Consider the following 26,657-nt stretch of genomic DNA (forward strand, 5'->3'; position numbering starts at 1 on the left):
CAGCTGAACTGCTGCTCGAAAGCCTGAAGCTTCACCAGCCAAATGCTTAACCAGCCAAATGCTTCTAGTTTCTGGTCCTCACGCCTTATATACCTTTCTGCTTTCTACCATCACTTCCTAGAATTAAAGGCTGGCTTTCTGGGATTAAAGGCGTGTGTCACCATGCTTGGCTGTTTCCAATGTGGCCTTGAACTCACAGAGATCCAGAGGGATTTCTGTCTCTGGAATGCGAGGATTAAAGGCATGTGCTATCACTGCCTGACTAGTGGCTTTTCTGTTCTCTGACCCCAGATAAGTTTATTAAGGTACACAATATTTTGGGGAATACAATATCACCACACCACCTCTCTCTGCTTCAGGGACCAAAGTACTGATACATAAACCTTTTGTTCACTTCATATACAGACTGTAACAACAAGTCAGTCTTCTAACAGCTTCTGCAGTGCAAGCTGCCAGCAACCCTGGGGGCAGCCTCGTGTTTTAACAGATACAGCGGTGCGTACTTTGGTAAAAGCAGCACATGGTTAGCGACGCTCTTCGCCAGGTGGCTTAGCTGATGAAAGGCTGCGAAAATTACTTTACTCCACCACATTCAAGTTTAAAAGTCTCCTTTTGGTTACCGGATACCTGACAGATGTAGATGAGCACAAGAGAGCCAAGATGCATTAGGGGCTGCCCGGAGCTGCCTGGGATGTAAGAGGAGACGGTTTTAATGTCATTAAGATTAAGATAGCTTCACTTCCAGACATCTCCCATGACAGGACCGAAGACACAGCTAGCTCAGACTATTAAAAGGGCAATAAAGACGGCTTCCTCTGGATCATTAAACTGGATTTGCCGGTAGAAAATTTCATTAGGGTCGATACTTTTTTTCTAGCCTGATCAATCTCTGCCACGTTGCTTGCTTTATCCTTTCATCCACAAGACAGCATGCCTTTAAAAACATTGTTAAAAGCCTGTCCCCAGAAGCAGATACACAGACAGCCGCAGAATAAAAGGCTCCAGGCAGGATAACAGAATAAGAAGCTATGTGTCAAGGTTCTGCATCCGTCTGTCTGACCAATGAGGATGACAGTCATATAACTTAAAACGTCGGAAATGAGAGCCTTGCATCAGTTAGCTGTAACAAAATGACAGGTGCTCCCAATTACAAAAATAGCTGTTCCATTGGTAACGGGCACAGATACAGTAGGTGCCATGTAGGACTGGTGGAGCTGGCTAAATTTAAGCTTTAGTAGCTCAATGAGTGTTTGGAAAACTAGTCTTTAGCAAGTATTTTGCCCAACAGATTTCTTTCGACATGCCCAAAGGCTTGTTTCTTCAGTCAGTTCAGATATTGTTGCCACTCTATATGTTTCAAAGAATATAATCAAAAGAGCGGGTATGAAACACAAATGTGAGTGAAAAAGGAAAAGATGAGTTGCTTCATTTCTCTGAGTGTGGAGGTTCAAGGGAAATTTCAAAACTAACGTAAATGAGTCTTCATCCTTCCGTGCCTTGAGTTCTTCAAACACAAAATGACATTGCGGCCATCCCACCTGCTGTGTCTCTGTCCCTGGGGAAATGTGGAGAGGCATCTATTCACCCCAGATAAGTCACTGATGGCTGTGAACAAAGAGATTACTCCACTCAAGTCTAGCTTGCTGAACCAACAAGTTTACTGGATTAGTAACAGAAACACAGGTAATGGTTTACTCATAGGGCATCATTTATTCAAAAGCAGCTGAAACACAGAAAAGTACACCCCATCACAAGTGACAACCCATGAAAGCTACATCCCCAGAATTATCTTCTCAACTTGCAGGCAACTCTGCAGATGAGTCTCCTCCTTCCAGAAACCCTTTGCTACTTATATAACCTTGGAACGGAATCTCACCAGTATTGTAACTACTGGGGCTTCCTAAGTCATACATATTTCATGAACTTCCTGAGCTTTGTAAGTTTGCTTAGCTGCTAGTCTCCTGAGTTTCCCTCCCCCCTCCTGGGGGGAATATTTTGATTCAGAGGAAATACCTTCAAAGCACCATCTCACAGAACTATAGTAAGAACATAAGTGTAATAATATTGGGAAAACTCCCAGCACATAGGCTAACACATAGCAGACAAGCAATAAAGTCAGCTCCTTCCCTGTTCCTCCAATGTCCTGTGACCTAGGTACCCACCTGCTTGGAGTGCCCGATAATACCCAATCTAATACTCATGGAAATTATTGGTTATCTATGTTCTAGCCATGTTGTCTCCTTGGGTGCACAGATTTTCACGCAGGTTATGCTCTTTTCCTGAGACTGACCCACTGGAAGCCTGGCCTCCTCTTCCCTGACTGGTTGCCAGCTGCAGAACAGTTCTAGGTTATAAGCCAGGCTTTCTGTCACTCCCCTTTGTCCAGGTCATTGGTTCATATCACTAAACCAGCCCACTCAGAGGACATCTCAGAGTTTTGCTTAGAATGACGAGCCAAAGGACCATGCTAAATATGTTCATGCACAACCCCCTCAGATGCTACAGGAGATAGATTAATGCCACAAGAGAAATCACCTTAAGGACAGCAGAGAGTTTAGGGGGAAAGGTTAGTCCTCAGTTACTTGTTGGAACAACCATCCAGTGACAAGCATGGATAAGTGTCTGTTAGTTTTAAGGATACTCAACTGAGTTTTAGATAGCCTAACCTCCATACACATAAGGGGGAAAACCCCTAGTAAATACACCAAGACCATGGAAGTATCCTTATTCCTTAATAAGAAAAGCAGCAACCCAAAGCTCAAGAAGGTTAGAATAAAAAGCTAGTCATTCTTAACAATATCACCTTTAGTTCTTTTATATTCAATATTATAGTTAAATGTGAATTAGTAACTTCTATATCTTTCTGTGTTGTTGGCTATGGTTGTGATATACCAGAATGGCCTTCTGCATCATTTTCCCAATATTCAAGAAGGGTTTTATTGAGCTAGTCTGAAATTTTAATAGATTGGGTCTATGAAGTAAACACACACAGCCATTTAACTTCTTCATTTGTTCCTTGTACATTTTGTAGATTATACATTCTGGTCCATTCCTTCGGAAAATATCAACTTATTCAAACTCAGATGCTCATGGGAAATTATCTATGACAGTGATGAACAACAGGGAACACTGGCTTTGAGAATTTTCTATGTCAAAAACTATCGTGCCCACGTTGTATGGCAGGGACTTAAGGGAGCATACACAAATATACTCATATGGGCCACAATATCTGAGGCCCCAGAAGGAATTAGACAGCCCTCCATGCAGGAACACACCCCACAGCAAGCACTTCCACTGTGGTCTTTTGACTTCTAAGGTACACAGACCCATTCTCAACAGAGAATGCTAGCATTAGAAAAACACATTTTAATGCATGAGCTTCAGCTGGGCAGCGGTGGCACATGCCTTTAATCCCAGCACTCAGGAGGCAGAGCCAGGAGGATCTCTCTGAGTTTGAGACCAGCCTGGTCTACAGAGCAAGATTCAGGACAGGCACCAAAACTACACAGAGAAACCCTGTCTCAAAAAACAAAACAACAACAACAAAAACAAATACATGAGCTTCCTTGGTAAACTTCCATGTCCCTCCTCAGTGCTGTTTTTCTGTCTATCAGCTTCTAATTTCTGTCTAGACAGACACAGCTGAAGAAATGAGCCTGAAAACTAGAGGCCCAGTGGATTTATCTGGGAAAGGGCTGAGAGCAATTGATAGAAGAAAAAACTTTAAAGGAAGGGGAAGAGCCAAAAAGCCTTAAGGCAAGAAAAGAAAAATCCATCAAGTAGGTAGGAATATTTTTTTTAATATGCAAGAACTACATAGAGAATTGTATTAAGCTTTGTGTGTTTTAAATTTGTGGTGTTTATAAAAATGAGATCATGTATAGGCGATAGAGTGGAGATAACCAAGACTATGAACAGGAAAGCTTAGATTCTTAAAGTTGTCCATTCTACTAAAATAGATCTATTCCAGTCATATCTGCCATTTGAAAATTAATATAAGCAAATTTAGCATTTATAAGAAAATTAAAGGCCCAAGAAGAGCCCAAATGACTCCTGAAGATGAGTAAGTGGAAGAGAAAGACTTGATGTTATGTTTTAGATGTCAAAGTCTCCCACAAGCTCATGTGTTTGAACACTTGGTCCCCAGCTGATGGCGCTCTTGTAGAAAGTTATGGAACCTCTCTGAGTTGGGGCCTACCTAGAGGAGTTGGGTCTCTGGGAGGCAGGCTTGATGTTCCTGTCCCCACACTCCTTCTTAATCTGCCTTGATACAGGCAAGCTCTTGCCACCACAGCCAGGGCCTGCTCCCAACTCCTTGCCTTCCATGTGATGGGGACTGTCCCCTCAGACCATGAGCTGAATAAGCTATTCCTGCCTTATGTTATTTCTTGTCAGATATTTGGTCACAGCAATGAGAAGAGTGGTGACGTGGCCCTGTCAGGTCTCAACACTCACTGTAAAACCTCAGTAACTCCTCCCAGCAAGGGGAGGAGCTGACAGCGGGTTACAGCTTACCCTTACCCTCTCCCCTTACCTGAACATCTGAAATGCAGAATGCTCCAAACTCCAAAACTTGCTGAATGCTGGATTCCAATCCCCAAATTCAAAATTTTGCAGTTTGGAACACCAGGGTGCAAACATTCCCATGACAGATACCCAACCCGTGGAGATGCCAGAAACAGACATTAGCAAGAATGAAACTTTACCCAGAGCAATGTGGCCTAGAAGACAGTAAGGAACCATGGGACAAGGACCAGGCCCGTCCAACCTGGGGCCCATGGGCTGCATATATCCCAGGAGAGCTATGGCACATTTGTAGATGATAACTCAATATCACAATGTCAAATGGCTGGACAGCCATCACACCGCTCAGTAACTGAACATGGGCTGGATCTTCCCATGTCAATGATTCATCAAGAAAATGCCCCCACAGACTTGCCTACAAGCCAGTCTGATGGAGGTATTTTCTCAGTTGAATTTCCCACTTCCCAGATGACCCTACCTTGCCTCAAGTTGACAAAAAAAAAAAAATCCTAATAAATAGTCAGGGAAAAATGGGTATTTTCTGTGGTAAGAATAAATAAATGAAACTAAGTCCTTATTTTGTAACATCTATATACCAAAATAGCTTATAGGTCAGAAACATGACAAGTGTAAAACTTAAAATTTTTAGTAGAAGAAAAAAATCTCTTTTTATGTTTTAATATTTTCCTTTATGTCAGGAGGATACCCCAGATCAGGAAGGCCTGTTGTCCTAATTTGCTTTCTATTGCTCAAATTAACATCATGACCAAAGGCAATTCGGGGAGAAGAGGAGTCACACACAGTCCATCACTGAGGGGAGGCAGGTCAGGGACTCAAGGCAGGAGCCTGGAAGCAGAAACTGAGCCGAGGTCATGGAGGAACACTGCTCATCTGCTTGCTCATCTTGCTTTCTTGCACAACTCAGGACCATTTGCCGGGGATGGCACCACCCTCAGAATCCTCCCACATCAGTCATTAATCAAGAAAATGTCACACACACTTCTCTATAGGCCAATATGATAAGGCATTTTCTCAACTGAAGTTCTCTCTTCCCAGATGACCCCAGCTTGTATCAAGTTGACAAAAACATAACCAGTATGGCCGTGTTCAAACTATGAAAGTTCCTTTATTACAGGTTGATTTCAGTTACATCGCCAAAGGAAACCCTAGCATACATACAGAATCACCTTCCCTTAACCTACAGATTAGAGGATGTGTGGCCTCACAGACATGCCACTTATCCAGGAAAAAAAAAAATGCAAATCCAGGAGTTTTAGTTCACTTAGGCTTGTTTTTTAATTTTTTTTAATTCATTGCCTTGCTCGCGACAAATTTCATTTTAATTAATTGGGATTTGTTCCATTGTTCATTGACCCTAATGAATTTGACATATTAAATAATTGCTTTGCATTCTGTATTTATCAAGGATGCTATCTCCTTTTAATTGAGACAGGACATGTCTCTTTAACTACAACCACTTAGTATTAAGCAAATGTGAATTAGAATTTAATAACTTGAAATCACAGGTTTTATTAGGAAATTGTCAGGTTCTGTTTAAGCTTGTGTTGGAGGGAAAAGTGCAAATTCTTATCCATATTCTATATAATTACATCTTGGAAAGTATCAGCAGACAACAATGAGTCTAGATGTGATACTAAAATTGTTGCAGGGAAATGATGAGTCAAGAGAGAAGAACTGAAAGAGAAGAAAGCTATGTTCTGGGACTGGAGATGTGGCAATCTGCAACTCCAGTTCCAGGTGACCTGATGCTCCTTTCTGGTCCCCAGGGTACAAGGCACTTAATGTAGTGCACACATATACATGCAGACAAAACACTTGTATGCATAAAAATAATACATTCTTTTTTAAAAAGAAAGCAAGTGAGTGAGCTACGCCTTTGCCTTAAGCATTCTCTACAGGTAAAATGGGAAGTCATTCTCTTGCTAGGACTAAAGAGTAGGTGTATGATGAAGGAAAAAATAATATTAAAAATACACAGCTTCACAGGGCCTCTTTCTCTAGAGAAGGGTATGCTAGGAAAGAGCAGAGCTCCCAGGGCAGCCCGCCTTTGTCCAGAGAAGTCACAGCAAAGACAGACTCTTTCTCCATGGAGCTTTCCTTATCTGCAAGTTTCACAAATAGGGTCCTCAGGTCCCAGGACTTTAGTCAGTTTGAACTTACGTGATAAGTACACGGGATGGATTGGCTACTAGGAGGTAGGTTAACTTCCCTTCCCAGCACATGGAAGGCAGAGGCAGGAAGATCTCTGTGAGTTCAAGTCCAGCCTGGTCTACAGAACGAGTTCCAGAACAGCCAGAACTACACAGAGAAACTCTGTCTCGAAAGACAAAAGAAACAAAAATGTCCCTACTCCAAACATTTAAAATCAGAAATTTTTCAAAATTCAATTTTATTTCAGCACTGACATGACACCATAAATGGAAAATTGCACACCTGACCTCCTGGGATAGGTCACAGGAGAAATACAGGTACACTTCAAATTTTGGATAAAATAAGCCAGGCATGGTGGTGACGCCTTTAATTCCAGCACTCAGGTGCCAGAGGCATGCCGATCTCTGAGTTTGAAGCCAGCCTGGTCTATAGAGGGAGTTTCAGGACAGCTAGGGCTACATAAACCCTGTCTTGACAATAAATAAATAAATAAACATTATATTTAAAATACAATATATTATTTATAAATATTAATAGTTACTATTAAATAAGCATTTATTTTATTTATTTATTGTTATTTATTGTATGTTATATTATGCAATATGTTAAATATATTTGTTAATTTATTAAATATAATAGATATTAATATAGAGATACTATATATAACATTATAAAAGTAAATATTAAATATATATGGGGGAGTATAAAATTACCTTTACCTTTGTATGTGAAGTATTTATGAGCCATAAATAAATTTTGCATTTAGACTTGACTCCCATGCCAAGGTTATGTATATGCAAATATTCAAAAATCCAAAACATCCTCAAATTTGAAGCACTTGTTTTCTCAAGCATTTAGAATAAGAAATATTCAACTGTACCACAGAACACAAATCTCAGGGAACTGTCTCTCCAACCTCTATCCACCTATGCTTTGCCAAGGTGTGGGTGGGCTACGAATGGCCCAGCTTTCTTGTCCTGGTGTCCTATGTCCTACAGACTAATAGACTCAGCAATGCTAAACAGCAACTGCTTTTTTTTCCCCCCAAAGCCTTAGGGCTTGAGCTAAAAGGCTGAAGGTAGGCTGGAGAGATGGCTCAGTGATTAAGAGCATTGGCTGCTCTTCAAGTGGACCTGGGTTTGCTTCCCAGCACCCACATGGTGGCTCACAACCATCTGTAACTGCAGTGTCAGGATATCCAATGCCCTCTTCCAGCTTTCTCCAGCACCAGGCATGTGGTACACAGTCATACGTGTAGGCAAAACACCCATGCACATAAAATATTTTTAAAAGGCTGAAAATGTGTATTTCAATAACCTAATTCATATTTCAGAATCAGAATGAAACTCAGAATCACATTCCAACAACAGCTAGGACTCACTTCAAAGTATCTCAGTTCAAAGAAAACCACAGATTGTCAGAGCAGAGTCTGAGGACCGCAGGATGGACAGCTCACTGTCCTTGCAGATATAAAGCTCCAGAATGTCAAGGCTGCACACTGGAACCCTGCCCAAGTGACTTTGCTTCTCCCTGGTTCTGCATCAATAAAATGAGGGTAAAATATAACTGACTTAAACAGTCATTACAAAGATTACACACTGCTTAATTACTGTCAATCTGTTTTTCTGCACCAAAGAAACTAAGGTCCAGCAAGATCTTGATATGAGTGAGTCTCAGGTTATCAGGGTCTTCTGAATCCCAGTAGGTGCCCTGTACAGTGGAGCCAGATTCTCCTAGGACAGACAATGGACAGCTCTTTTATAATAGGTGTGCTGAGCACACCTCCCTCTACTTCTGAGTAGGTTCCAGTCCAATGAGAAAAGGCGGTCTTCTTGCTCTAGGCTCTGAGCTGAGAGGCCAAGGCATCTCTGCAGTCCCAAAAATGATGGACAAATCATACAAATCCAAGGGCAAATCTCAAAGCTGCAAAGAAATCACCAGCTTCTGGAGTTTAAAAAGAAAACAACTAAAGACAGAGAAATAAAACAACCGGTTTGGAATGAAAATTGTGTCTGGGTCTAGACTTATATTTTCTGCCCGTGTTCATAACAACTTCTCTGTTGAAACTGAAGTCCTTGCGTGTATGCCAGGGTCAGCATCTTCTTAAGTCTTGCCTCTTTCTTTAAAATCATACCCTATTTTATTTATGGTGATATAACTATGTATGTGTTAACATTTTAATAAATAGCGAGTTAATTTCAAGCAGAAGAGAAAAAGAGAAAAATTTAGGTTACAAAATCCCTCTCCCCCAAACAATTGTTTTTTTAAAAAATCATTTTTCTAGTTGGCCAGTGCAACAAATATATCCAGTGATTACTCATGTCTACTTCCTACTACACTAATAGTGGAATTAAAAGGAACACACACACACACACACACACACACACACACACACGCACGCACGCACGCACGCACGCACGCACGCACGGAAAGCCCCACACTCACTGCCTCAAAGAACTAACACATGTTGGATCCTTTTGGAGTGCAAAGTGATTCTTGCTACTTCAATACACAAAAAGGTGAATCCACACATCACATCTGGCACAAATGAAAAGAACAACAGTCCTGTGACCAAGTTAAAAGTAGAAGAAGGCCGGGCGGTGGTGGCGCACGCCTTTAATCTCAGCACTCGGGAGGCAGAGCCAGGTGGATCTCTGTGAGTTCGAGGCCAACCTGGGCTACCAGGTGAGTCCCGGGAAAGGCGCAAAGCTACACAGAGAAACTCTGTCTCAAAAAACCAAAAAAAAAAAAAAAAGTAGAAGAAAAAACTGGCTTTCCATCCTCTGTCATGACTCCTGTCCTTCTGCCTGTACTCTGTCCTTCCTCATTGCCCGTTACCCCCTCTTGGTCTCCTTTCTGTCTTTAGACTTTAGACCTAAACTCAGAACAAAAATGCAGTCTCCCTCAGACTCAGATCCGGGCCTATAATGCATACATGTAAACAGGTGTACATCTGGGGAAAGTTAAAAATTCAAAAACACCTTTGACTCCCTGCCTCATAAAGAGCCTCTGAGTCTACACAGAATCGAGCCATACCTCATGGCCAATATCCAACCACTTTCCAGCTCTAAAAAGCAGCATTTAGTTAAAGCTGTGACATGTACGTGTTCAAGTGATGCCTTTCTCAGGTGATAAGTTTTCTTTTTTTATTTTTCCATTACAAAAAAAACATAATACAGATCTATGTAAAGCTTGGGAAATATGGAAAAAAATTGCATACTAAATACAGTAAGTTCGAATTTTCTCCCAGCACTTTGCAAGCATACTACCCTGTTGATGTAGCCAACCGTCTTATTAAATAAGAAACACAGAAACAATGTAAAAGAGAAAGCCGAGAGGTCAGAGCTCAGAGCTAAAATCTCACCCTTCCGCCTGCGGTGTCCCAGCTTCCCAAAAGAGGGCTATTTCCCTGTGTGTATGTCTTTTTTATAGTATTATTGTTCTGCCTTCTCATTGGTTGTAAACCCAAACACGTGACTGCCTCATCACTGTCTGAATGTACAGCCCCCTAGGTCTTAAAGGCATATGTCTCCAATGCTGGCTGTATCCCTGAACACACAGAGATCTATGGGATTAAAGGCGTGTGCCACCACCGCCACACTCTGTCTATGGCTCTAATAGCTCTGACCCCCGGGCAACTTTATTTATTAACATACAATCAAAATCACATTTCAGTACAATTAGAATACCACCACACTACCCCAGCTTTTAGCCGTGTCCAAACACAGTGGACTCCCGGTCTGTCCCTCACCTCCAGTCAAAGGAAACTGCAGTGCACTGTCTCACAGACTTCCGGCTTGATCCTTTGTCTCTGTGTCCAGATTCGTTTGAGTAACTGTTTTTGATATAGACACTAATTTCTGTACATTTATGTCCTTAGTCCTCATGCTTCGTTGTTCATATACTCTTAGCATCTGCTCGCAACTGCCAAAGTGTTGGGGCCATTTCATATTTAGGAGAAGGCAATGGAGACGAGTTTAGAAGCTATCGTGCTTTATGTGTGGTCTGGTTTCAAAATTAAAATATTTGTCATCCAAAACTTTTCACTCAAAATGTTCGCATCAATTCCTTTGGCATGAAATGCACATTTTAAGCCCAGATGGACTCCATTAATGAAAGAAGAGTGTATTAAAATGTGAGAGCTGGGTCTCTTTGAGAAGGAACCAGGCCACGTTTGACTCACTGGCTATGCGGTTCGTGGTGGTGCCTCAGAGTCACGAGCATCTACATGCATGATCTGCACCCGCCGGGAACGAATTCCACACGATCAGTGTCATCTTAATTTTAGAGGTGGAAATAAGGTACCTAGAGAGAAAACTGACCTGCTCCATGTGGCCTAGGAGCCCAGGGAGAATCATCAGGTTGAAGAATAAAATTTCAACCTGAGAAAAGCTGGGAGGACCTAACAAAGTCTTATTACTAATTAGATAGCTTTTCTCAAACTTTTGAGTGTATGTGTATCTACTAATCCAAGCACCCAGGACACTGGGGCAGGAGGATTGCAAATCTGAAGGCAGCCTGGACTACCTAGCAAGTTCTGGACCACATAGAGAGACTCTGCTCAGTGACAGAAGGGAGAGAGGAAGTGAAAAGGGAGGGGGAAAGGGAGGGAGGGGAAGGGAGGGTCACACAGTCTCCTTAGTGGAAACTAAGACGTGGAACTAGGTATTTTTATCAGACTCTCCAGCGAGCTGGTTCATGTCAATGTGTATGGGTGTGCATAGGTGTTCATCTTATTATCTGCTTACATAAGCACTAAGGCAAATAACTAAGGTAAAGGTTAAAAAGCGTTCAATTAGAATGGACACAGAAGAGAAGGGAGGCTGGAGGAGGACTTTGTCATTGACGTGGCTTGGGAAGGATACAGTGACTGGTGTCAGAGACTGTGCCGCACAATTGCGATTTGCAGTCCTTTAGTCTTGAGGTAGGACTCGAGGCTGTGCCTTGGTAATAAGTTCCTAGGCCAGCAGCTGCACTTGGAGACCAGAGGTACAGTAAGCGAACCAACAAGGCCAGGTTTCTAAAATATTCATGCCAGGGCCTCCGCCCGACCGACATAATAGACCCGCAGTAGAGTCTTAGCACGGGCAGTTTTTAACGCTCAGCCTTAGGGTGGGGGTGGGAGGTGAGGTTGTTTCTATCGTGCAGGCAGAGCTGAGGACAACAGGGGCTGAGGCTGCTGAAAACATCTGGACAGAGAGAGCCAGGGTCAGTCCTGGGGAGCAGACTTCACCTCTGCCAATGTTCTTTCTCAGAGCCCCATGATTGTAGCATCCTAACTAGTCAATCTAGTGTCCTTTCCTCGCTCTGAATCAATGCTGTGATAGTATAAGCCTTTAAGTGCGTTTCCATGGGCTGTCAGGGTGGCTCAGCAGGTAAAGGTGCTTACTGCATATTCCATCCCTGGGACTCACACATGCTGAAAGAGGAGAACCCACTTCTGACCTATGACATCCATAAACTACTGTGGCTCACGGACGTATCCCACACACACACAATAAACACATAAATAATGTAATCATTTTTATTTTAAAATCTTATGCTTTAATTTCTTTATCATGTTAAAAATAAATAAAATGAATTTCCATAATTCACAAGCAAAACAGTCTTAGTGTCAGGATTTTTTTCTTTCAACAATGCTGCCCTCTAGTGCCTTAATAAGTGAGCACCATGTTAAAAAAAAAAAAAAAAAAAAAAAAAAACCACCTGAGCCACCGATAAAGTTATTTCCTGTTGGCAAACTAAATTCAGGGGATTTTTCTTTAAAAATAAATAAATAAATGCTATAGGAACTTCACATAAATTTAAGCTGCTATCTATTCAATTCTCCCTCAAGTTCTGCTTAGGGGGCTGAGCCTCCCCCACAGACAAGAACTCCTGGGGCCTCCTTGCCCAACTCCCCCCCTGCCCTCCCTTCAGAGCCACACACAATAGAGAGAAGGTGTGGCCGGCAACTAAAGGCCTGTGCAGCTCGGCCTCACCTCTCCCACCCACCCTTTCCACCATGCCGCAGTCCATTGAGAAGACAGCATCAAACCTCCCCCTGAGTTCCACAAACCCAGCTGGTCCCTGATCTTGGTATGGATCCCCCACCCCCAGACACTCCACCCCCTCCCTTCACAGTCTCACTATGGGTCTCATCGGTGAACCCCCCATTCTAGGCCATTCCCAATGGCACCCAAGTATTCTCTCACCCCTCCATCTTTAACCTCTCCCCGATCATCCCCTGAATGACTGTTCTCTCTACTTCCTTCATTTGAAAACCTGTCGAGTTTGTCCAGGTTGTCTCCACACCTGCCTGCCCCCCCCCCATTCTTCCAACACTGCAGCCTGGCCTTGGGCCCTCACAAAGACACTGAAATGGCTCTCCTGTCTGCAGTCGCTCTCCGCAGACACTGTGTCTGCAGCCTCTGACATGGTTGTTCCGTGTTCCGCCCCATGGTCCTCCTTCTTGAAGCACCCTGTGTTCTTGGCTCTAAATTGTCCCTCCCCAACGGCTCCTGACCAGTCAGTCAGCAGACTGCACAGGGTCCTCTCTGTGACCTCATGCTGGCAATGAAAACCTCGTCTCTTTTTCTCCTCAGACTTCCACCGCTCTGACTTAGCACAATCAGTAAGCTGCCCTCCTTAACAACCCAGCGTCCAGCAAGGGCCACTCATTATCTCAGGGCTCCAGACTCCTCAACTCAGCATCCCCCACAGTGTCACCCACAGCATCCCCCGTGTTCCTCACATCCGAAGAAGAGCCCTTGGCTTTCTCCCATTGCCCTCTTCTCTATAAGCAGGTATCTGGGAGAAGGCCTTGGTTTCTTCCTGCCTGGGATGTGCCACACTCAGTCTGATCCATCTTAATTACCAAAACCCTCCTCCGGGTCACTCTTGCAACATGGCAGAATCTTCCCAGAGGCCCGTACTCCAGGGCTTCCTCTTTCACTGGTTCTTCACAGCATAGGCAGGGATGGCGTTCTGAGATACAAACTCTGATTACACGATGTCTCTCTCATTCCCTTGACTAAAAAACGGTAACAACTGCATTCAACGTTCTAGAACATACAGTTTGGTTTGCCCTCTGCCAACTTTATCTCTAACTCCTGCTCTTCCTTGCTGGGTTTCTGCTACCTAGCTTTGTTTCAATTGCGGGAATTCACTGAGCTCTTTCTGTTTTCAGTGTCCTATACATGTTCTTCCATCATCCTAAAATGTTATTCTCCCATGCTTCACATGATTTCATGTTAATTTTTCAGCATAATTCCCAAGTGAGGCATTCCTAGCCCTAACTTAGTAGATCTTCCCTTTCATTTCCTATCTAGACCTTCTTATATTTTTCTATAACGCCCTGCATTTTATAATCACTTCTTTATTTATCCATCTTTGCCATCTAAACCTAATCTCCCCAAGTCTAGGACTTTCATTTTACTAACAGATGAGTCCAGGATTCAGCACTTTGTGTGACAAATACCAGGCTTTTACACTAAATGTGTTCAACAAGTAAATGAATAAGTCTTCAAAGAGTCACAACGTCCCCTCCATCTTAACTGCTCTGATCAAGGCTTAGGTAACTTCCCATGGCCTGGCCACCTGGCTGCTCTGTCTCCTTCACCTTGTCTGTGCTGTAGATATTGCTCTATATAAATAAAATGCTGATTGGCCAGTAGCCAGGCAGGAAGTATAAGCGGGACGAGCAGAGAAGAGAATTCTGGGAACAGGAAGACTGAGTCAGGAGACGCTGCTAGCTGCCCGCCATGAAAAGTGAGATGTAAGGTACCAGTAAGCCACGAGCCACATGGCAACTTATAGACTAATAGATATGGGTTAATTTAAGATAGAAGAACTAGATAACAAGAAGCCTGCCACAGCCATACAGTTTGTAAGCAATATAAGTCTCTGTGTGTTTACTTGGTTGGGTCTGAGCAGCCGCAGGACTGGCAGGTGAGAGAGGTTTGTCCTGACCGTGGGCCAGGCAGGACTGGAGAAAACTTCAGCTACGTTGTCTGCATAGAACAGATGGGGAAGTCTTCCAATTCAGCTTGCTCTCTGTGAACCTCTCGGGGTTACCAACATGTTTGGCACACCTCAGCATATCCAGCTCCAGAACAACAGGTGCTAATGAACATGCTGACTGAATGAGCTCCCAGCTCTGGAAGAAACAGGACACAAACAGGAAGGGACTTGTAATGATGGAGGTGGCTCAGCTAAGGCAAAAATGAAAAAAAAAAAATGGCTTCAGCGTCAAGGAAGTTTTATCATCTCTGTGTGCTCTTTGAAGGAGAGCAGAAAGGTTTCTTACACTTTTTATCACATTTGTCTAACAAGGGATAAATAAACACAGTTAAGTGCCATGATAGGATACTGATCACAAGAAAAGGGTGTTTAGCTAATAGGCCAAATTCTTTGTTAGACAATAGTGAATAAAAGCATTCCCATCTTTAAAACAAACAAACCAAGGGAACCTTAAAACAACACATGTAGGCCAACCAACAAAGATGCTAAGACCCTCACCTTGGCTCTCTCAATCAGAATCCTGCCCTATCAATGTAAACACAAATAAGATGACATCTACCCCAAGCTGGGTATACATCTGTAATCACAGCACCCAGGAGGCAGAGACTGACCGGAGGATTGCTATAAATTCAAGAACAGCTTGATCTACCTAGGGGAATTCCAGGCCAGTCAAGGCTATACAGTGACACTCTGTCTCAAAGAACAAGAAAGAAGAAAGACAGAGATGGGAGGAAGCTGCGGGTGGGGGGGGGAAGAAATAGAAGAGAGAGAGAGAGAGAGAGAGAGAGAGAGAGAGAGAGAGAGAGGAATGTATCTACCCCAATTCTTTCTTGAGCAAGGTTTCTGTTTTGAAGGACATTTAATCTATGGGTATTATTGGAACATAAAGAAGTCCAAGACCTTGACCCTTTAAAATACGTCCAGGGATCTGGCATCCTGGAGTGGCGTTAACGTGCTTTGTGGAAGCAAAAGAAATCCAGTGCTATCTGAGGATTTGGCTAGCTTGAACTTGAGGCTCTTCATGCCTCTGAGTTCTGTAGCTCATCTGGCTGGTGCCAAGAGGATTAGCTTAGCTCCACTCCATGGGGAGAGGATTAATCTTCCTGATCAGGAAATGTGCTATTAAGCAGAAAGAGGCTAATGTGTAAACTGGGTGGGCCCACCAGCAGGCCCTGGTGAAATCCATTACAGGGGTGTCTTAGAACAAAGTTTAGTTCCAAGTAGTCAAGGACAGGGTGTGTCAAAGTGGGCTTTGAGTCCCTGTGGCTTCAGCTGTTTGTTCAGCGTTTTATATGTTTATCTTCCTGTGAGACACAGTTATTGAGTCATCTCTATGAAATGGCTCTTGAGGATAAGGAACAGCTCTGCAAATCCACCATACAGAGAGACAGGGCGTTCAGCCTCTACGAGCCTACATTCTACAGTCAAAACAAATGCCTCCCCTCCCTTCTCGCTCTGTGCACAAGAACCATCAAGCAATACAAGTAAAGGAAGAAGCTGTGGTGGTCGTTACATCTTTAATACTGTTTAATATTGTTGCAAACTGAAAATGAAGTGTCAATTTCCCTAAAAGTACTGTCAAGCCTCCAAACCACAGATGGTCAATGTATGCTGTCACCAGTGTAAGAGTAATTACGCTAATCAAATAATTACACTAAACTTCTAACTTTGGGAGAGAGGAGGGAAAACACCTAACTGTGTAAAGTAGATAAGTTCATGGAATACTGTTTGGGCTTCCGTAGAAATTGTTCGAGCCATGACGCACGTGATCAATCAAGGCATGGCTATGTACTGGGGCACCTCCAGGTGGAGTGCAATGGAGATCATGGTGAGTTATTTTCTAGTTTTGATGGCTGCTGAGCACCATATCATTATTTTTTAGATACCATGCTTAAGTTGCAATATCTTCTGCAGACTTTTCTCACAATACCATGGCATTGGAATGCTGTGATCTGTTCCATCATTTGGGAGATGGCTAGCAGGGCTGGAGCCTGGCAGTTTAGAACAAACACAGGGGCCCAGATCTCCAATAAGAATCATGTTTAGCATGTTCTTTGCTAACAAGAGGGCAGAGAGAATTTCAAAGCTAATGAGAAATGGGAATAGAGTATTCTAGCTTTCTTACAATAAGCTTATGGGTAACTATTCTGCTTATAACATGCCACTTATAGATTACTTCTGAGTGTTTAGTTTGAGTTTTATTTCTTTAAAAATCTAACCATATTCAAACAAAATCTTCTTTATAATAGTTCATAATTCAAGCTTTGACTAGTTTGCCCTAGACTTTACTCAGTCTAAACCTCCCAAAGAATAAGGATTTCCCATCTTGGGTACCTCACTTGGTGAAGTTTATGACCATAACTTTGCATGTGTTTGGCTTATTTCCATGCTCTATATTTACTCCACTGAAATGAGCATCCCCATGGAAATGAAGAGTGAAGCGCCAATGCTCATCAGCATACTCAGTTTCAATCTCTTCTGTCCCTAGGAAGCCTATTCCGTCGCACGACAGTTCAACATGATCCCACCCGTCTGTGAACAAGCTGAGTACCATCTTTTCCAGAGAGAGAAGGTGGAGGTCCAGCTGCCAGAGCTCTACCATAAAATAGGTAATCTTTAAAATTACATCTGATCATTTTTTGAAATATGAGAATCAAGGATGGGGTGGGGGTGTTAGGAAAATGCTTTCCCAAATGTCCCTAAATAATGTGATACAGAGATGACAAGAACTGTGCATCTCAGAGATAGTGGCAAAATCAGGTGGGTCCATAGTTAGTCTACAAGATCCTGTGATGCCAATCACAGAGTTGTACATTGACTTTCAGACATACACTCAGCAGGTGCTCAAAAACTGCACACACAGAGAAGATGCAGTGGATAAAGCTGATTTGCATAGGTGCTTGCTCCAGCATAAACACGCATCTGTGAGTAGACTGAGCACCATTTCAAAAGCACGTAGAGGTCCATCCACATGTCTCTCGTGCTGTGCCTGGGCCTGGGTAAGACAGTAGGAAGTCAACAACAACCACCAAGTCAGGATAATTAGTTTGTGTGGAAGCAGTGCCTAGGGTGGGGACACAGAGGCAATACAAACACAAGAAATTTGGATATTAGAAACATCAATAAGCTGCATTTTCAGGCCTAGATGCCAAAGCAGTTTCCAGAGATGATTTTTTTTCCCCCTAAAAATAATAGTCAAATGCTGGATTCAACAATAGCTGGTGCTGTTTCTGTCGAGTACCAGGCATTTGCTGGGTGGCGGGCTGCGCTCCTGCTAAGCACCAGGTACTGTCAGGCACTGGTGGAGAAATGAAGCTTGGACTCTCTGTGCAAGCAGAAACTCTTATCTCTTGGTCTATGAATTGTGGCCGTGAAAAGATCATGAATAAGCCGTATTTTCGGGTTCGCTTAGAAGCTCACTCCCAGGAACAGACAGTACATGTTTAATTGGTTTATAAAAGAACGAGGCACAATTTGTAAGTCCTACGTTGTAATGGAAAGACGGGTGCTGGTATTAACTCATTTATCTGGCCAGCTTTCCTCTAGAACTGAGCTCTGTTGAAACACACCCTCGCTTTCGGTCCCACTCGGCACAAGCAAGTTTCTGTGATTGTGTTGTTGTTGTTGTTGTTTTTCCCTCACAGGGGTTGGTGCAATGACCTGGTCCCCGCTTGCCTGTGGAATCATTTCAGGAAAATACGGAAATGGGGTGCCAGAAAGTTCTAGAGCATCACTGAAGGTATTTTCCTTAACTTCTAGAAAAGTCTCGGGGAGGGAAGAAGGGAAGATGATGGATTAGGAGCAGAGCAGCGGCCCAGGGCTTCTCAGCTTAAGTACACTGTGGCCTTGGCTAGCCATGGCCTCTGGCAGGGCCCCCTCAGCCCTGCCCAGGTCTCTCTCTGCTGCTGGCAACGGATCAGTCAGCCCTTCATAATCTGCCTGCACAGAGAATTCGTCTCTAAGGACTGAAAGTGTCCAATGACCTGGTTGGCTTGCAGACTCAAATCCCTACATTCTTACTTATTCTTATGTTAAAGGAGGTATTTCATTCCTTGTCTGGAAGTGACAGAACTTAAAAATCCCTTTTCTATGTAAGAGGATTTAATTTTCCTTTTCTTGAGAAAACAAAACTTAACCCATAAGGGCTTAATCCATTTGAGGTAAACAGCTGTAGCTGGGTATGGTTTGAGGTTGGCTTACATTTCCTGTCCCCAAATGCAGTAGGAAAGAGGGCCCCAGGGAAAGAGAAACTGAGCACACCCTCACCAGCCTCCAGTGGGTGTTTTATTTTATTTTTTTAAATCAATATGTATTGTACCACATGGTGGGTTTCTTAATGTTCCGTTCATCATTTACTTGACCACTCCCCATTGCCCAGTCCCATCAGAGGCCCCTTCCTGCTGATTAACTTATTGGGGAGTACTACAAACATCTTTTCTTATTAACAACAAGGTGTCTGTTCTTTAAAAGCTTGAGAGAATGTGCAACAACATTACAATCACAAATTACTCTGAAATGTCAAGGGAGAGAGAATACAGGGATCTTAAAAATTCAGACAAGCCAAAGTCATCTTAAGAAGAAGCATATGTCCTGACCCAGGCTCCAGCCTCCATTAGCACTGAACCAGCAGAACAGCCCAGCTCTTTTGGGGGGGGGGGGGAGGGGGGCGGTGACAGGATACAGACACATGGATGGGACAGGACAACTGACCACCAACACTTCCCTAACTAGAAACTTCTCAAGGCTCCAAGCCTTTCTGACTACAAGAGTTGAGATTTTAGCTTGTTTGTTCTCTAAAATCGCAAGATATAAATATCCCCCAAAGCATGCTGACATGACAGTGTTCTCATTTTTTAATTATCCCAAAGCACAGTTATCTCAGAATATTTAATGAGATCTTGTTCCTGAAAACTGAAGGTCGTTCAGAACAAATTCTAAACAAGTCCATGAAGAAAAAAAAACTAAAGGCATCTTAGGCAAGATGTGAAAACGGAGGCAGGCAGGAAGGGCATGACGGAAAGGGAAATACTGAGAACTGTCCTTTAACTGAACACCTGCCATGTGCCAGTTATCTTTGGCTTCCTTTTATCTTCACAGTGAGAAATGGACACAGGTAGCTTGCAGTCAGTTGTGGCTAAGCCAAATCGCTATATAGACACTCCTCTACTTACCATGGGGTAAGGCCCAGACAAACGCATTATAAGCTCAAAATGTCCTGTCAAAAATGCACTTAATATTTGAATATCATAGCTTAGCCTAGCCTTATCTTGAAAAAAGAAAAATAAAGCATCTAATACAAATCCTTTTTATACTAAAGAGTTGACTATCTCATGTAACTGATTGACTATTGGACTGAAAGTGACTAGCAGAGGTTGTATTGATACATCTTCTGCTTATCAGTCAGAAAATCCCAAGTCAAACAATGGTAAGTTAGAGACCATCTGTGTATTCTTTCATAGGCTTTCCCAAAAATTCAAAGCACTTCACATATGTGGGCTATTTGTTCTCAGAGTAATCCCGCAAGAGGCAGGCTTCTGCCGGATGCAGAAACTGAAGCCCAGGGACATTAAGCAACACGAAGACCATAAACTCCTAACAGATAAAGCTGACAGGAGAAGCCAGGCCTCCTGCTGTCAGTGAGTTATCTTCCCCAGAGACATCTGTTTCCTTTCACACCCAGGTCTTTAAGGGAAGAAGCAGTTGTGCTGTGTCTGGTCGGTGTGACTGTGCAGCCTCTACCACCGTTTGATAAAAAGCTCACACACAGATGGAAAACTTCCACAAACGCACTAACGAAAGTAGGAAGGGGGGGGTGGGGAGAACACACAAAATGACTGACTATGGCTAAGCCCAAAAGGTAACTGGGGAAATGTTTGGTTGTCTTTCATGAAGTCAGTCAAGTAGGCACTACAGGGACATTAACAGGAAATGTTTAGAACCTGTCCAAGCGAAAGGTAGCTAGCGTCAGGTGCTAGGCTGCAGACTGCCACGAACTCTCCAGTGTGTTCAGAGCAACATGCCTGTTCTTGGGAAAGCCACTCAAGTGGAACTACCAAAGTGAAAAATGAAAATAAAAAATTAAAGCAGCAAATGGAAGGGCATCCTCAGGACTAAATTAGAGTGCTAATAGAAAAATGAGAGACAAGTGGACAGATAGATACATTGGCAAATTTTAACACAGCCCTCCAAATGGTTCATATAACACTGCTGTTATTATCAATGAAATGTATTTTATGTCTGCTATATTGAACTACAATTGAAGAATCAATCACTTTTTTTAAAAATTGACTCTCCAGGGCTCTTGCAGTCAACAAGATTAGCCAGGGAACTTTCTCTTCTGGTGGCCCCATCCCTCTAACAATGACTTTCAACTCCACATCCTCAGCTCTGACTCCACTATTGAGAAGCAAACCGCTTCTTCCAGTCTAACAGATGTCGCACGGGTATCTGTCAAGCCCAATAGAATCTACTTCCACATTCCCTTCTGCTCAAACTTAACTTTCCTCTAGATCAGCAATGCCTCTCTCTGCCCAAGGTCTAGCCATCCTGGTCAGATGTCATGGTGCCACCTCACATTACCACCTCTTCATCCTCACCATGCCTAGCAACCACATCCTCCAGACCACATCCTGCCACTCAGGTCCGCCCCTGCACAGCCCTAATGCAGGTCTTCATCTTTCCTTACCAGGTTTACTGCAAGTGAACTTGGATGCTCTCATTTCCTCCCTCTTCCCAACAATCCGCCCTTGTGGTTAATCATCTTCCTAAAAGACCATATCATAATCCATTTTAAAATGCTTTCATGACTTCTCAGTTCCTGCTTACAGGATAAGTCCCAAATCCTCTTGGAATCTAAGTCAAGTCTATGTTCCCATTCTTGTCTCTACTATCCCATGTTATTTCATTTCCCACCCAAATGCACTGTATTCTCCCTTGCCTCCCAGAGTGTTCTTTTCATCCTCCTGTGGCTCTCCCATCTTATCCTTAAGAACAAAGCCTGTAGCCTAATAAACTTACTGAGTTACCTGCACTTTTCCTCTGTTTAGTCCATCAACACTTCTTTCAGAGGCTTGAAGTTCTCTGGCTGCCAGAGACAGACCTCGGTGTGAACAATCTCATTCTAAGAACTCTATTGTCACATAGACAATCCTTGAGGATGGAGTAGGGCATGGCTCAGTAGGGATCTGTCCATGGACTTGAACATTATTAGTCTTCTGTCTCCTCTACTTATTTCTAATATGGATATGCCATTTTCTTCCACTATACACGAATTTTGCCAGTGACGCTGGGAGCAGGAAAACTAATAGCCACATCCTTAAGAGAATGTATCCTAGAAGAAAAGAGATCTTTGATTCACTAGCTTCAGACCAGAGAAGAATGGCCAGAGTTAGGCAATGCCCAACCTGTGAGACCAGCAATAGTAGCCAAAAGAGAAAAATACTTTGGTCAGCTCAGTCATGTACCACTTTGTTGGAGTATTTTTCATAAAGAAGGTGCTACAAACATGACTGGTGAGGAAATCATTGAAAGAGGAAGGACACTCAGCTACAACACTTGAGTTCCTAGACACTGACTAAAGCTCTCTAATCCATCACAGAACCTGGCACAATTCAGTAAGTTCCAAATGAATGAATGAATGAATGAATGAGAAAGAGATAACCCAAAACATAAGATAAATTAGTTGTTGGCAACTATTACTGTATGTGTTGGTTGCTGAGAATACAGGGACCAATGGGATAACCCTGATGTTCACGAAGTATCTCAGTTCAAGATGCTCAAGAGACACACATGTGGAAGGAAACGTTATGGAGCAACAAAATCCACAGCACCGTGCCGTCCACAGAGTGGCAACCATACTCACCATCAACCTTACAAAACACAGGGTCACTTTTATAATGAACATTTTAGTTAGATTTCATCTCTTTCCACAGTTAACATTTTCCCATTTGAAAGGAAGTTAAAGCTGTTTATTTCCAAAAAAAACCCCCTTCGTTTCCTTTGGTATTAGGAAGGCAGTATAAACACTGTATTTTTTTTAAAACCCTAACTCCCTATGCATTCCACTGATTAAGGCAACAGTGAAATATATCGTGTTGAGAGTCAGAAGAGAAGGTTTCAATAAGTGTCTGTTTATGTGAGTGAGTGTGGGCACACATGTGCTACTGTGCATGTGTGGTGGCCAGAAGTCACCTCAGGTGTCGTCTTCAATGTCCATCTTGTCAGACAGGGTCTCTTTTTTGTTGCTCACTCCTCTAGACATCAGGCCAGCTGGCCCATGAGGTTCTGGAACTCTCCTGTCTCTGCCACCCATATCACTGCAGAAGTGCTTGAATTACAGGCACACACACGTCATCTCATGGGGGCTGGGGATCCGAACTCAGGTCTTCGGCCTTGTGCAGCAAACACTGGACTACCCACTGAGCCATCTCCCCAGAGCGGGCTATTTGTAGAAGTCCTTCAATATGGCCGGTGTATGTGCATCTCTCTCTCTCTCTCTCTCTCTCTCTCTCTCTCTGCCTTTCTCTCTCTGCCTTTCTCTCTCTGCCTTTCTCTCTCTGTCTCTCTCTGTCTCTGTCTCTCTCTGTCTCTCTGTGTGTGTCTCACACACACACACAGAGAAAGAGAGACTGTGTATTTCAATCTTAAGAAAAAAATCATTACATATACTATCTCAAAAATAGAGTTCTATAGAACTGATAAATGAAGCATTCTTAATGTACATGATACATATTGAAATCTCAGGAACTCTACTTTTTAAAAAAAAAAACTGTTCAAAAGCATTTGTCTATTACCTTTCTCATTTTCTGCTTGAGTCACATTCAGAGATACTGCTTCCCTGAAAAATCATGAAGTTTGCGTAAGGTTTAGGACATTTTCCCACTTCGGACACCCACAGCTGTTCAGGGCCATCAGACATGGGCAGCCCTGGCTCAAGAAGGCTGCCTGGGCCCCAATCATGTCCTCATTGTTCACAGCCATCCACCCCATCACCACCGGCACCAGCTGTCATCTCTGGAGATGTCACTTCGGGCATCCTTCCTCTGGAAGAATCAGAGACTTCCCAAGGCTGAAGCTGGGAAAGCCTTGGCCATGTTCCCAAGCAAAGTCCCAAGTGCAGAGCCAGACCATAAGCCTTTGATATCTAGGAGCAGACAGAACCGGGGCAGGCTGCCCTTCTCTTTTCACATCTGCAAAATTATTCCAAAAATCACAATAAAACATAATGTGGTTATCCTTTTCTTTGGAAATTCTTAGAGGGATGAAAAAATACTTAATGAAAAAAGCCAGCAGCCTATTGAAATCATTTGGGAAGAGTGTCTGTGGCCAACTGCCAACTGCAGAGCTTCCTGGTGCCTCTGGGAAGGTTCAGATCTATAGTTGTGAGGAAAAGAGGAAGGTTCTTAGAGGCACTCACTCCGATAGCTGGTTACTGCTAGCCTTGTATATTAGAGAATTAATTCCCATCTCTGTGGAGGCCCACAAAGATTTCCTAGTGAGATTTGAGCTTCCTTTACCCAGCAGGGTTGCATTAGAGGATTGCATGACCATGTGTGTCGTTACTAGGTGATTGGAAGGATCTGCACTTGGCTGTGCTAGGGGGAGGTCTTTTGCTCCACCCCTTGGCATTCCTATAAAAGGCCCTTTAGAAGAGACAGAAAGGGCTAGTGGATATGGATCCAGGCCCTCCTGAGGCTATCCTGTGTTTCTGTTTCTCTCCCTCTACCCTTCTATCTAATATCTCTCATCCCTCTCTCTTCAAAAGTACCCTATCATAAAAATGTTGGAACTGGTCGCCCAGCTGGACTCCCACACATCTCCTGTAAGAGCAGAGTCATCTGCAAAGTAGGGCTGTGAAAAAGTCTCAGAGACCTTTCATATATTGGAAGGTAAACCCAATAGTCTACGGGTCATGGTCAATCTTTTCCCCTTTTTTAATGAGTACTTTCCTGGGTTGTCTTCTAAACATCTACTCAATTGATTCTAATTTGTGGCATTAAAACCAACCACAATAAAAAGTCAACACAAAATCCCCATAATAATATTATTATTGTTGTTGTAATTATTATAATTATCATATTATTATATTAGGGAAATGGAGAGGTGGCCCAGTGATTAAAAACACTTGCTACTCTTGCAGAGAATCTGAGTTCAGTTCCCAGAACCCATGTTGGGTGGCTCATAACTGCCTGTTACTCCAGCTCTTAAGGATCTAACATCCTCTTACAGCCTCAGAGGGCATCTGCACACACATGCACATACATATAAATAAAATATTTTAAGATAACAATGAGGGTAGGATGGAATAAGGCAAGAGACAAGTTATAGCAATAATGCAAAACAATGATCTTCAGAGAGCAAAAGTCTCTCTTAACAGAAAGCTGAGCGTGTGTGTGTGTGTGTGTGTGTGTGTGTGTGTGTGTGTGTGTGTGTGTGCCACCTGAGTTCAGGTGCCCTTGGAGACCAGAAGAGGGCATCGGATCCCCTGGAGCTAGAGTTATAGGTGGTTGTGAACTACCTGATGTGCTAGAAATCAAACTCATGTCCTCTGAAGGGGCAGAAGACACTCTTACCGGATGAGCCCTCTCCAGCCTCACCCTGAGGTTCTTATAATTTATTGAATTACCACCTTTGACATCACACTCACACAAGACACCGCCGCTTCCGTGTTTTTGTTATCCCCAGTGCTACCAGTGGCTGAAGGAAAGAATTGTAAGCGAAGAAGGGAGAAAACAGCAAAACAAGCTAAAAGACCTTTCTCCAATTGCGGAGCGTCTGGGATGCACACTACCTCAGCTGGCTGTGGGTAAGGAAATTCCTAGGGGATGGCAGAGTGGAGTCTGGATTGGGGGGTAGCTTTCACCAAGATCACTAAAAATGTACTTTTCTATGGCTGCCCCACACCCTGCCATGGTAACATGTCGACTGTCGGGGGAGGCTGGTCTCAGGAGCATCAGTTTCTGGTATATGCAGCAGAAAGTGAGTTATTCGGGTTCTCCCAGAATTTTCTATATGCTACAACATTTTTTTTTTTATTTCCTTTCTCCCTTATAAGGCAGTTGCATGAGAACACATCAGTGAAAATACAGAGAGAGAGAGAGAGAGAGAGAGAGAGAGAGAGAGAGAGAGAGAGAGAACAAAGTTAGGTGGGTAGAGAGATAGGGAAGACCTGGGAGGAGTTTGGGGAAGGGGAATAATAAAAATATACTGTATGAAAAAAATTTAATAAAAAAGGAGAAGACAATACACACATTTTCAAGCGTCTGAGGTGAACTGTGTCGTTAACAATGACACCCGTCTCTTCTGGCTCAAGCTTCTGCCCCTGTTGACACTCAGACAAGGCCGGGAAGAGGTTGGGAAACAGGGTTCCACAGAGGCCCTTGGCTCCTGCCACACTGAAAGCTGATACTGCAAGGACAGCTTCCCCTGGAGACTTTTCAACGGCCATGAAAATTGTTCTTCGCATGCTGTGGAGTCTGTTGAAAGGTCACGGCCACCCAAAACCACATGCACTGGCACTGTCCGTTAAAACATAGTGGGAAGTACTTACTTCGTTTCTAATGTGCCAGTGGCCGAAATACGAAAGGAGAACAGCAGCTGGAAAGATGGCTCAGTGGTTAGGAGTGAGTGTTCCCTGCTCTTCCAGAGGACCAGAGTTTAATTCCCAACACTCATGTCTGGCAACTCACAACCCTCTGTGACTCCAGCTCCAGGGGACCCAACACCGGCTTCTGGCCTCCAAAGGCACCTGCAGACATATGGCATACATTCAAACAAACACACACACACAGACACACACACACACACACATATGCACCACACACACAAAGTTAAAACTTCAAAAATATCTTTTTTTTTTTCTTTTTTCTGGTTTTTTGAGACAGGGTTTCTCTGTGTAGCTTTGGAGCTTTTTTCCTGGAACTCACTCTGTAGCCCAGGCTGGCCTGGAACTCACAGAGATC

The 26,657-nt window shown here is 43.2% G+C and overlaps 1 protein-coding gene across 3 annotated transcripts in view; it reads left to right on the forward strand.

Moving 5' to 3' along the window:
* Kcnab1 (potassium voltage-gated channel subfamily A member regulatory beta subunit 1) overlaps positions 1 to 26,657 on the forward strand; it is a 381,896-nt gene that overhangs the window by 343,534 nt on the left and 11,705 nt on the right. For all 3 annotated transcript variants that reach the window (XM_037206638.1, XM_037206640.1, XM_028888657.2), the window contains exons 9-12: positions 16,440 to 16,525; positions 17,186 to 17,306; positions 18,342 to 18,436; positions 25,381 to 25,501. In XM_037206638.1, coding sequence (XP_037062533.1) covers positions 16,440 to 16,525; positions 17,186 to 17,306; positions 18,342 to 18,436; positions 25,381 to 25,501 — 423 coding nt within the window. The remainder of the gene's footprint in view (positions 1 to 16,439; positions 16,526 to 17,185; positions 17,307 to 18,341; positions 18,437 to 25,380; positions 25,502 to 26,657) is intronic.

Source organism: Peromyscus leucopus, chromosome 6 (assembly GCF_004664715.2).
Source record: "Peromyscus leucopus breed LL Stock chromosome 6, UCI_PerLeu_2.1, whole genome shotgun sequence".
Lineage (NCBI taxonomy): Eukaryota > Metazoa > Chordata > Mammalia > Rodentia > Cricetidae > Peromyscus > Peromyscus leucopus.